The 13,560-nt window shown below is 43.0% G+C and overlaps 1 protein-coding gene across 9 annotated transcripts in view; it reads right to left on the reverse strand.

Annotated features, from left to right (window-relative positions):
• Window positions 1-2,700: 2,700 nt before the first annotated feature.
• The window catches only part of Znf644 (zinc finger protein 644), a 67,200-nt gene continuing 56,340 nt past the window's right edge, over window positions 2,701-13,560 (reverse strand). For all 9 annotated transcript variants that reach the window (XM_005359637.3, XM_026785010.1, XM_026785016.1 and 6 more), the window contains 2 exons: window positions 5,020-5,122; window positions 2,701-4,024 (listed from right to left, as the gene is read on the reverse strand). In XM_005359637.3, coding sequence (XP_005359694.1) covers window positions 3,832-4,024; window positions 5,020-5,122 — 296 coding nt within the window. In that variant the 3' untranslated portion in view covers window positions 2,701-3,831. The remainder of the gene's footprint in view (window positions 4,025-5,019; window positions 5,123-13,560) is intronic.

The following is a 13,560-nucleotide window of genomic DNA, read 5'->3' on the forward strand; positions in this document are numbered from 1 at the left end:
GGCTGCAGCCACCGAGCCAGCACTGCAGGTGACACTGGGGCAAGATGCAGCTGGAGTTAGGGTGGTTGTGAGTTGCCCGGTGTGGGTGCTGGGAACCCAACACAGGCCTTCTACAGGCGTTGCCATGCTGCCTCTTTGGCCCTGGAGCGATGCACTCCTGACGGATCAGTGGGTCAACGAAGCGATCAGGAAAGCTGTTTAGAAAATCCCTAGAATCAAATGAATTTGAAAGTACACTCTGCTAGAACTTTTAGGTTATAGCTAGGACAATTCTAAGAAAAAATTACAACTAAGTGCTTACATTAAAAAAGTAAGCTGAGAATGAATTCAGCCCAAACCCCAAAGAAGCAGGTGGCCAGAAAAAAATAAAGATCAGGACAGAAATTAATAGAGGCTAAAATGATAACACATATCCCTACCTGAACTAAAGAAGAGAGGAGACCTTGGCAAATGCCAAGGAAAGACTCTGAAAATCTAAAACTGCAAAAGCCTGGAAAAATACAGTAAAAAACAAAACAACAACAACAAAAATGGATAAACTCCTAGACACTAAGACACACCATTAAGTCAGACAATATAAGCAGCACAAATCCCTAACAAGCATCAAATTGAAACAGTGATAGTTTCCCTACAAAGAAAAGCCCCAAATCAGATGATGCACTGTTGAATTCTATAGAACTTTTTATTTACTTATTATGTATAAACACGCCAGAAGAGGGCACCAGATCTCATTACAAATGGTAGTGAGCCACCATGAGGTGGCTGGGAACTGAACTCAGGACCGCCAGAAGCACTCTTAGGAACAGCCGGCACTACTCTGCCTTTCACTTCTCGACTAGCCTACAAAAGGAGGGAAAACCACTCAGCTCATTTTATAGAGCCAATCATACCCTGACACTAAAGCAGGTAAAAGCGGTTTGGGGAGGCAACTGCAGAAGAGACCACAGGGAACACTCTGCTTCTGGCTTCCACGGCTTTCTCGTACAGCCCAGGACCACCTGTCTACAGATGGTACCACCCACAGTGGGCTGGGCTCTGGGACATTAGTCAGCAATCAAGAAAATGTCCCACAGTAAGCCCACAGGTCAATCAGATGGAGGCGATTCCTCAACAGAAGCTCCCTTTTCACAGGTGTGTCCAGCTGACAACCAAAACAGCCACCACAATGCGGACGTTCTCAATAAAATCAGTGCAAACACATCTAGGAGAACGAACACCCTGACCAATCTGACTTCATCCCAGAGAGGCATCAAGACTGGCATAACATATGTAGATAAATTAATGTAACTGCGACATATACTTACAGGCAGATGCCACACAGCTGGAGAAACTGACAAACTTCCAGCCAGGACAGAAGGAACGTAACAAAGGGTGCTTACACAAGTCCATCCCCAGCATTATTTAAATACTGGAAACCTCCAAGTTTCTCTTTCTGAACCAGGATCGAAGCAGGTGTGCCAATCCTCGTCACACCTATTCAATCAGTGTTCAAATCTGGGCTTGAGCAACAGGATCCCAGGGCAGGGGTGGGTTTGGTGGGGCGGCAGAGGACGCTTGTCTTGTGACTTGTGATGAGGCAGGCCACCTGAGTCTGGAATGGACTCGAGCAAGCATTCTTTCTGACTCTCCACAAGAGTGTTGTGCCCCCCTCACAAGAATACATGTTGTTTTTAAAGTAAATAATAAAGGGGTAACTAAGGGAGAGAGGCCCATGTGTCCGTACTCGTGAATGGCAGGATTCTATACTTAGGAGACCCTGAAATGTGTGTTTACACTAATTCTACTGTCACACGCCTACATTTTGATAGCTGCCATGATTAAGAAAAAAAAACCTAAATTACATCAAAGAGGCTCTACAATTCCCAAGTCTTCTCATTTTCCTGCTAAACTTGAGAATTCTACTTGCTTTGTTAGCATATGATTCGATATCAAAAACTGCATTGAGCCAGGCACAGTGCCACACTGGTGTGGTCCCAGCCAGGCCAGAGGCTGAGCTGGGAAGGTGCTGAGCTCAAGGCCAGCCCAGGGAAATGAGTGACATTTTCTCCATCAAGTGAGTGACAACAGGACAGACCCAGACTGAAATCTCACGGAAACTCAACATGACAGACATCTCTAGGAAGAGGTAATCCATACTAACCCAGACTTGGTATACTTTCAGTCAAAAGTAATGGAATGGGATGGAATTCTAAACATTAAATGGCCCTGAATTAAGAGTTTAATAACATAATAGGCAAAATTTTTTTATATATAACATATTGACCAATGTAGTGTTTCTAGAAAACCAAAGTAACATGGTGAATATAAAAAATCTAAATAATAAAACAACCTCACGGACTACGTCCCATGATAAAAGATGAGAAATGGTTCGTGTCTGAGGCATTATACTTCTTGAAGTCTTTTTATTTAGCGATTTTTGGTAAGGAGAGATACCATAGAAAGGCATTTCGCTGACGGTGACGTATGTATATACTCTACCCCTTTGTTGGAACTGCTTTAACGTTCTGTACACATGAAGAAAAGTATCGATGCATATCCTTGGTTGACCGATATTAGCCGATATTAGCAACTACATGAAATGTCGCGGAATGGGTGCTTGCACACAATAGCTTGTAAGGGATGCTAATTCTCAAACACAGGAACGAAGCTGCTTGTGGAAGGGTCTGCGAGTCATCACGACCAAGACACCTGCACGGTTCTCCACTCCTCACAGCACATTTATTTCAGTATTCTGTGTCGGTCCTTAGCATGAGCATAGTGTTACACAATTTTCATACATATAATCACATCCAAAACAAGCTCTAAGATTGAAATTGTAAACATTCTCATCATATGTAGAAATATTTTGTGTATTAATAGTTCTGCTAACTGATCAAATTTGGAAGATAATATAAATGAGAAAGTCTATTCTAAATTGTGTAGTGAGCCTTGTTTATTAATTACATTTCTACAATGTTAAATAAAGAGACAACCCTGTCCTGTAAGCATGTCAAACTGTACGTAAAACATTACAAAGAAACAAGTCTGTTAACAAAAGTATGTCTTGCAATAAAGAACATTGGATTTGTAAAATCTACTATGATACAAAGATGGAAAGGGTAATAGCATCTTTGTTGACAAAGTAGGAGGTAGCATGGACGCACCACTTCATTGTCTGAGAAAAGCAACTGCAGGAAGACGGCTTCCTCACCGCAGGGAACTTCCAGGACTATGTACAGAGTTCTTTTAGAAATACTTGTTTAAACAAATCTCCCTCCAACTTTTTAGTATAAAAAGAAAACAAACCATTCCATGTGATTTAAAAAAAAAAAATCACACATCCAGACAGATAGTTCTCTGCCCTATCCGGGTGAACAGTCTCAAACTATGAAGTACATGATATTTAATGCCCTAAGTTGAGTAAATTTAGTTAGCAGTTCCTGGTATTATACAAAACACTAAATACATACCAACAAAATATAATATCTTAGTTTTCTATATAAGTGTGGGGAAAAAACAGTCTTGATTCTGGTAACACTGCAGAGAACGTATAACTGTCAGTAAGTCTGTCTGTGAATTCATGTGCAACACTTTACAAATGGCTCTCAGATGTAAGACCTTTGAGTAAACTCAGCCAACGAAACTCAGTAACCCTTAAAAACACATTCCACCCTATATAAAATATATATATAGGCTACTCACTGTCTCAAGTATTCAGATGCTCTGATGTCCCGTAATTCACGTCCCCCACTGTTCCTACTTTAGCATTTATAAATGGATGTGGTTTACAAAAAAAAAAAAAATTTTTAATTTACATCCAATTAAATTTGCTATTGAAAAGGACTCCTGGTTCTATGAAGCTGCTTCTGCCATCAGTAAAGAGAACGAGGCTTCTGTAATGGAGGCAGGCTTTCTAAGTAGTGATGTGACTTCCACCATGCCAGCTCCAGTCCGTGGAATATTAGCGTTTACAATGTGTCGTTGTAAGTGCTTAATCCAGTCTTCCTGAACAGACAATGGTCCCCGAAAGACTAGGCCACAAAACCTACAAAAGAAGAAGTGGATAATGGTAGTTCTTTTAATATAACTAATTCTATTTAAAACTAATTCACATAAAGCCCCTAGTGCAGGAAACGAATCTCATCGTACACTACACAGAGCATTTGTTTAATAAATCAAGGGTTCTCAACCCGTGGGTCGCAACCCCTTGGCGGTCGGATCGCCCTTTCACAGGGGCCGCCTAAGACTACCCTGTGCATCAGATTTTACAATACAATACTGTCGTTGGGAAGTAGCAATGAAAATAATTGTATGGTAGGGGGAGGGTCAGCACATTTAAGTTCTGTTATTAAAGGGCCACAGATTTAGGAAGGTTGAAAACCACTGGTTTGAATTAAGTGGACTCAATTTACACCTTTATTAACAGGTTTAGTAAATGTCCTTAATTTTTGTAGCGGTTGTAATATTATCTGAGTTAAAATTAAGTACATAAGTTTCTTAAAAAACCATCTACGTGCACTGATATTGCGTCGGCCTCTAAGCTTGTGCACCATGTACCTAAGCCTGGAGTGCCATGCCTGACCCACGTGGTCCTCTGGAAGAGCAGCCGGTGCTCTTAGCTGCTGAGCCCCTTCTCCTACCCCACTCTTCTATACCATCTGAACTCATCCACGGGAATCCCTCCCAAGTGTCTCTCCAGTGCAGAAGGTGCACGGAGGGAGGAAAAGAAAATGTGTTTTCAACAAGCAGGAACTTAAAGACAGTAGAAACAATCCAAACTAAACTGATCAAATATAGAAAGCACAACTAATAGACCACTTCTATAAATTATATACATACAGGCATCTGGCTGATATACAAACCCAATCTTACATGTTGTTGAAGCAAACCTAAGTATATGATGAAGTAAGATTCTGCCTCTGCAAAATCCTAATTTATAAAGTTTTGTTCAGCATGCCAAAAAATAAAACTGCCAACTAAAATAGTTACTGTGTCTCAAAGAAAACCTAAAGGGACGATGTCTGGCAACGAGACAAATACCTGCATCGGAGAATGTAGACCTCGTCAGCACCATGAGGCAATGTCAGCATCTTCTTCTTGCTTCCAGATCTTGACCTGGACTTCTTTTGTTTACAATCTAAGGCTAAACAAAAGAAGAGAAACACTTAACATTCCTCGCATGTTTAAAGCACACTTATGCAACAGAGAGACCGCGCCACCTACGCCCCATCAGAGAAGTCTGTGCTCCACTTCCCGTTTACGGGGCATGGGCTAACTCGCGGGGCCTCGCCCCCACAGCGGCATCTGATTTGCACATGTGCTGTGATGCTTTTTCCAAATACAGCTCTCCACGCACACAGAATGGAGGAAATGTGGCTGAAGAACCGGAAGCTCAGCAGGTCAATAATAGCAATAATGGGAATCTTTACTTTTGATCACACATAATTTTAATCATCTTTTTTCCAGGAAAATTACAACTTTTTAATGTTAACCGATTAAATTAGCATTTTATTACTAATTGATTAAATACATCTAGCAAACTGAGCAATGGAATGTCACAGTGTAACAGAAAGCTCAATGAAAAGTCAGTTTCTGTGAAATTCAAGAGCAGACATAGCTCAGTTTTCATTTTTAAACTCAACTTCTATTACATGTACAATCATACAAATGTGAATTTTATTAGAAAATAGCTACAAACCTGTTACCTAAGTTCACAGCTGGATCCAATGTTTGATGCCAACTATATTCTTTATAGTTTTCATCCTATATTTTCTCCAGCAGTTTATTTTAAAAATATGATTTAAGAAAATACTTTTTTAAAGGGTAGGCAAAATTTTAGGCTAATTTTGACATTTTTCCATTACTTAATCTTTCCCTTTAATTATTTACTTCAAAGGTATGAGTCAATGGAAGAAGAGATTTTCATCAGTTGAACAGATAGGATACATGCTCTACAGTCTTTGGGCAGAGCTACAACGTTCCTTTGGACAAAGGGATGATGGGAAGTGCGAGTGCTGCTTGTCAATAGCAGGAAGAGAAAGAGTTCATCTCTAGGGGTCCAAGCGTAACAGAAGACAGCACCACTCAGATGGCCTTCGTTCTTCTAAGAGAACAGGGCGGGCTGCTCAATGAGCCTGTGAAGTGGGCTCTTCAAGAGAACAGGTGTTGCCATCACAACACCAGAGACCACAGTTCCTCACGGCAGCCGAAATGCACACTGCAAACTAATAACTGTAGGAACCTAAATCTCAGTCACGATTTCCAACTTTTTGCCTCTTGTCTACTTAAAAGTAAAATCCAAGACTCATGGTTTTTTTCTATTTATTATTAAAACGAGACGCCAGTAAGCAAAGAACGATTAGAAGTCAGGCACTGAAGAATAGCTAATTCAAAGCTAAATAACCCAGCCCTAGAAAATTCTTTTAAGATTCTCCTCAGTTATTTGAGATGAGAGTCTGATACTCAGCAGGGACTCAAATGCTCTGGACCAAAAACAAAGCAAAGTCCGGCAATTTAACCGTTGGCATCCAGAGGAGGCCACAAAGCAGTCTGGGCAGCGCTCCGCTCTGGTGCCACCGCACACTCGTTTCACACGGTGGCAACCACGGGCTCTGCACTGGCTTTGGTCTTCACCAGAGGTCTTCACCAGACCTAGTAGGAATGAGCACTCGGGAAGCAGAGTTTGGAGAACTTCTAGCTGTCAGCTACTCCCTTCACCTATGAGACATGTGACGTCTGCCTCTGTGATGTAGGACACAGGTTTAGCTTTAGTTTCAGTCTTTCAAACTTGCTATACTCTGTTTACAAGTCCTTGTAGAACGCAGATAAATGACTGCAGGATACAAACAGGATGTATTATAATGACCCCCGCAAAACATCCAGGACTGCAAACGGTCAAAAGGAAGTCAAGGAATGTGTGTTGCAAGCTCCCAAACTTAGTTCCTCAGACATGCTGTGACACCCGGAAACTGAACAGCCAGCATCTCTAAGATATTTTACTTAAATGAAGAAGAACAATATTTTCTGAATTTTGATACTGTACATACTCTCAGAAGGTGTTTTATGAATGACAATATCTAAGGTTGTAAATGAAGCCATCAAAGTTCAGCACTGATAGTTGGAGGTGACATGACATCAGAACACTGGGCGACCATCACTGTGCAGCTGGTAATTTCTGATAACTAGTTTTCCAAGTCAGGTTACAGATGTTCTTGTGTTAAGAGTCCTTATAAGCTTAAGATTAAGATATTTTAAATCTCACACCCCTGGCAACAAAACCTGAAAAGTCTAAAATGTCTTAACATCTTCATTATTTTAAAATTCCTTGTTTCCCAAAAGCATTGTTTAGTAAGTGAAATGAGCACATTGAGCACACAACCACCCCTGTAATGCAGGCCACACATTTATAAAACTCTGTAAACAGCTGAGTAATAGGAACACGTGCACAAGGACATCCACACGGCACTGCTGCATCAAAGACAACTTACACAGAATGTTCCGTGGAAAGCAAAGGACAGCACCCATGCGTGTCTGTCACAGAGCACTGCTGCTGCAGGAGCACAGAAGCAGGCCTGGCCACACAGGCCCTCACATGCCTGCTCAGACTACAGAAAATGTGCAGGGAACCAGACTCATCCAAAAGACTGCTTAGAAATCTTTCTAACTCAGGTTATCTGGGTATATGGAAGACGGACACTTGTTCCTGCAAAATTACTCACAAAGACAGTGAACTGAGCTACAAGGACATATACAAAGGTTCAACAACCTAACTTTTAGTAAAACAGCTGTGTTTTTACTAAATATGGAAAAAACCCAAAAGACCCCACAGTGTTATGAAAATACAGTCCAAAGCACGAAACAGATGACAACAAGCACACCATTAGATGACACACAGTCCAGAGACAAGCCTGTTTTCAGAACAATTATTTCATTTTGTACACAGCAGAAAAAGAAGTCACTTTTGGTACTGACATAATTATATAAAATCTTTTGTTTTTTCCATTGTTCTGTTCATTGTATACAGTAATTTTTCCAAGAAAATTTTCTTTTCTTCATTATACAAATGACTCCAGAGGACGAGGATTTATTCGGTGTTACCTGAAGCTTCTGTGGCCAAAAAGTACATCATGGCTAAACTAATGTTCACCACTAACATTTCAACTGCACTCAGTCATCCCTGCCCAATCTGCTCCTTTTCTGACTGACGACTGGTCTGTCTATGTGTCTCAGTGTGCTGTCTGCTGCTGGAACAGAACACCGTAGACCGAGTGAATGGAAGAAGAGAAGTGATTGGCTCACAGTCCTAGAGACAGGAGTGTGGCATCCACTGTGGCGACAATAACTGTTCAACAGTAACATGGCAGGCAGATGGGTAGGTGCTCAGAAAACCAAGAGAATACTGGGTAAACTCATTCTTACCATTCCTATGCTAACCAGTCCATTTGTAAAGTACAGCGCCAGCCCATTCGTGAGGACAGAGACTTGTAGCTTCTGATCATCTCTTAAGCATCTGGTCTTCAATAATAGGACAGACATTCTCATTTCAAAAGACAAGAACAAAGAAGAAACTTGTCCTATGTAACTGTAAAAGCTACTAAGAAAAGCACCAAGAAGGCTCTTGGGCCGCCCTCCCCTACAGCTTTGCGGATCCGGGCAGGGCAGTCTCCTGTGCTGTCCCAGGCTTGTGTCACATGCTGGGGCTCCCACCGCAGGGTCCTAGAGGACTCTGACTCTCACAGCACACAGCTGCCCTGGTGGGGACTCACTGTTCAGCCCCCATGGAAGGAAGCCATGCTCCTGCTGTTCCTAGGTTCTGGGGCTTGGAGATTTAACATCACCAGGAAACAGCACAGGCTTCCCACTTGTATCTTCTTGAGTAGGTCTGCTAGATCACATGGTCACTTAAGTCAAAGCTGCCACAGTCCCACAAGCCCTCGGTCCTTCACAGCTGAAACTCTTACACATTTAGGCTTCGCTCCTGAACACCTTCCTCACGCTGTCCGTCATCAGCCCGACTCCGGCCTCACTCTCTTTAGAGTACGCTGCAGCTCCCGGCAACAGATGTCCTCTCGCAGCTGACAGCAGCTAAGGCGAACACTAAGCTACCCAATGCTCTGCTGTCAGGAAATGTTACGCACCAGATAGCCCACTCCTCCATCCCGTGTTCCACACGATTCTGCCCAATTCTTCACAACAATGTAACAAGGATGACCTTTACTCTTGTTCCTCATTTTTGTCTGAGCATTAACAGAGTGGCCTTTTCTGTCCACATTTCTACCACTATTCCAATCACAACCACTTAAGGAATCTATAGCTTTCTTCCGATTCCACACCAGAATTACTCAATGTTCTGCACATAGCAGCACAAGCTTCTTTTGTAGCACACTCACCTAAATCTTCCTCCTCCACCGATCCTGTAGCTCCAAAGGTGGAGTTTCTAACAGTCCTACTTCTTGGCAACAACTTAACTCTCCAAGTAAATACACTCATAATTCTGGAGCCTGGTGAGTGAGGGCCTTTGTGTTGGACTGACTGCATCATGGCACCAGAAGAGGGAGGGGATGGGGGAGCAGAGGAAACTGGACAAGCCATTCTTCCTAGAGAAACCAGCCCTTCAGTAGCTAGCCTCCTCCCTACATTAGTAAGGCCTACATGAGGGGTCAGCCCTGACGGCCTGCTTAGGCCATTTTAAAGCTGAAGACCTCTTAAAGCTACACATTTTACAGTTACAACAGTAATTAAATTTTAGCCCAAGTTTTCTGGGGGATCTTCAAATGACACAGCCCTGGGCTACGGTGAAGCCTAATGGTCACATTATACAGACACCAGATAGAAGCAGTTAACATGTTCAATGTGGGAAGGCAAAAGCAACTACAGGTTTATGTGGAAAAAACAGCAGGATTTAAATTGTCGCCCACAGGGAAGCCACCATTCCGGCCAGCACCACTGAAAAGCTGACGGGGACTGCGCTGGTGGCAGCTGAGGCGGGAAGAGGAACCACGCCCCAAGAATATTCAAGTGTGAGTCTGAGAAACTCAACTCTAAATACGGCCTCTAATCCTCCAAGGCTCATAGACTCAACCATATACAAAATTGTGCACACAAGCATTTTCTCTTTCTCAGTTTCAACAGAAAAAGAACTAGGCTTGGGGTTATTTTTGAAGAAATGCTAGCTGGTACAAGACAGGAATTAAGGGAAGCAGGGGATCTTTTGCTTTAAAAACGAATCTGTTTTTTCACTTAAGCTTTCTGTGTGCATAGATGTGCAGCTGCATAGGGCTCCACACTTGGGTTTAATTCTGTTACTACAGTCTTGAAATTTTTAATAATTTTCAAACAAAGGCTACTACATATTTATTTTGCATGGGGCCATACAAATGCACTCAGTGTTGTGTCCTGAATACCTAGTTCCATAATGGTGCTGTGACTATGAAATGGTAATTGACCCCAAATCAAAATAAACAATCAGGGAGGGATAAATGTACCTGGAAACATTTTACTATCTCACCTGGAAGAGGGGATATGCAAACAATGTGGAAAAGAGCCTTAATTACACTTGAGTCTATGTGGAGAAGAAAAACCAGCACAGTTGTAGATGCCCCCTCCCCCACTGCTTCAATGCTCAGCTATACCCAGGCACAGGAGGAAGACCCAGACATGAACACAATAGGACAGCAGATATTACTTCTCTATGGTAACAAGGAAACAAAGTTAAAATTGTCTAAGGTGAGTTGGGTTCCATGCTGTTTTATTCAGCAAAGCAAGTGTTTGTCAAGAAGAGGAGTTACTCCTCTTAAACTCAGACACGCATAAAACACAGAACAAACATTAAAACACACACTAATGAATCTGTGAGTCACTTCAGCATCTGAACCAGACTCCTGCCCTCCACAGGCCTCCGTATTTCTGAGATATCACCTGAGGGATGACTAAACAGAAGGACAGGAGAGTCCAATTACCTTCCCCATAGTCACCTTCAACTTCAGGAAGACAGACGAGTCTGGCTTTTAATCATTTTTTAAGACTATATATTCCAACAAAGTTCAGAACTAAAAGCAGACATGGTGCTCACCAGATCATTTTCTTCCAGGGCATCTTCTAGCTGAGATTCTCTGTGTGTGTTACACATACATACAACACTGGACAGCAAGAATTCACGTTATTCCTCAACTTATACACAGAACAAGGAAATGTATGTTCTACTTCTGCGCCTCTGAGTGAGCAAGGAAGGAAATCTCCAACAAGCCTCTCTGGCCTACTCTCTCAAGAGGCAGTTAGAGTACATTGTATTATACCTGTCTTGGGGTTCTGTTGCTGTGAGGAAACACCACGACAAAAAGCAACTCGGGGAGGAAGGGTTTATTTTGTCTTCCAACTCTCGGGTCTTCACTGAAGGCATGTGGGGCAGGAACTGAAGCAGGAGCCCGGAAACTGGCCTGCTCCTCATACCTTCTGTGGCCACAGAGCTAAATACAACAGCTTCTTTATACCATCCTGGACCATGGGCCCAAAGGCAGCACCACCCACAATGGGCTGAGACCCTCCTACATTAACCAAAAAGAAAAACAGAACAAAAAACCCACCATAGGCCAATCTAGGTTCTTAACTGAGGTTCCCTCTTTTCGAATGGTTGTAGCTTGTCTCAAACTGACAAAAAAAGAAAAAAAAACTAACCAGGATAATCCCTATACTGCTGTATATACCATATAAGGTCAACTATGGCAGAACACCTACATTTAATTCTGGCTAACAACATATTCTGTAACCATAATCCAGATCATAAACATTCAAAAATTCATGTTAGACGAGAAATCACAGCAGGGTCAGAGAACACAACTGAAGATATTTTGGACACATTAAAAATTATTAACATAAAAAGCAAATCCTAAAAAATTAGTAAGTAGGGATAGCAGGATACTAGAAACTGACAAGCCTGGCGCCAGGCTGGCGAAACACAATCAACAGAATTAAACTTTGTAACCAAGGACAAGCAAAACAAAACAAAACCTAATAAACTCAGGCGTTTCATCTGCAGAGGTATCACCTAGACAGCGAGTGACCAGGGTGGCCGTCCAGGGGGCATCTATGGACCCCTGCCCTCAAGCCACCTGCCTCGTGCCCCTTCTAACAAACCTGCCAGGCGTTCTCCTTGGCTCCCCCCACACTGGCCGTCTGTCTGTGTCCCCACCTCACCTTCCTGTGTCATTCATTTCTCTAGCATATGACTTGTAAAATGAATTTCTCCTCTCCCTAACCAAATCTTTTATCTAAAGTGTTTTCCAAAGCATCAGATAAATGTTCTTAAAAAGTATCTATAAAAGGGATTTTAAACCCAACCTTTAATCCCAGTACTCAGAGGCAGAGGCAGGCAGATCTCAGTTACAGGTTGTCTAATCTACAAAATGTGTGCCAGGAGAGCAAGACCTACATAGAGACCCTGTCTCAACACACAGAGAAGGGTTGGCCTCACTAGCCCGCCCCAGCACTCACTAGCTTCCGATTCCTCTACTGATCTCAACCATCCAAATCAGTACCAGATCTAACTCCCTACCTCCCAGGACTTCTAGGAACTACCTACCTCACACTTCCCCCATTACCTCTCCTTTTCCAAGTATGGTTCCTTTCCTCTCCAGACCCTACCTTTCCTTTTACACTTGCTCTCCGTGAGGCTCACACCAAACCGACACATGCTGGGATGGGGTGTGGCTCCTTTTTGGTACATGTTCTTAGCATGAAAAAACACTGGATTCCAATGCCAGCACCTAATGAGCCAAACCTGGAACCAATTCTGTCAGAGGCTCGCGGGTGGTTCCTAGTAAACTCGCTACAGCGCGTTCTTGCCTCTGCACTTGCCCAGTGCTCCACAGCCCATCCGCCTCGCCTCGCCCCGCCCCGCCTCGCCTTGCGGGTCTGCCTATCTTAGGATCAGGTGCACCTGTACGTGTTTCTGACTCTTGACTCTGTAGTGCCTAGCACAAAGCTTAGACCACAGCAGAAATTAAGGGGATGCTTGCCGAATCAGTGAGGAATCAGCCAGCATCTTTGGGTGTAGCGGGCAAACTGCCCACGCCTTTCCTTGCACAATAGAACAGTTTCTCGGTCCCTTTATAGGTTATGCTAAATGGGCGCAAGGCTACATTTCTCCATCTGTTTCACAAGGCGAAAATAACAACCAAATGGCTGGGGGAAGACAAGTCAAGTTAGGCAGTAATCTCAGAAAAATGTACTCAACCAGAACCATTCATTTTCTTGTTTGAATAAATAACACATTACAACCACATAAACACAGATACGTTTTTTATCCCATCTACCTCATAACTGAGGCAAGTTACAGCTAAGAAAATATGGAAACTGTCTTGTGGACAAGTCAGAATATCCCCTGTGCTCCTTTCGTGTTCATGGGAGTCCATGCATGCAGGGACGTAGGAATCAAACCAGTCCCCTTCCTTCCTAGGTCTGCTCAAAAGGTGACCTGCGCTAGGCAAACCACCTGAACGCTGGCCCCCTGTGCCCCTACGGCAGGCTCTATCACCTGAACGCTGGCCCCCTGTGCCCCTACGGCAGGCTCTATCACCTGAACGC

This window comes from Microtus ochrogaster, linkage group LG1 (assembly GCF_000317375.1).
Source record: "Microtus ochrogaster isolate Prairie Vole_2 linkage group LG1, MicOch1.0, whole genome shotgun sequence".
NCBI lineage: Eukaryota > Metazoa > Chordata > Mammalia > Rodentia > Cricetidae > Microtus > Microtus ochrogaster.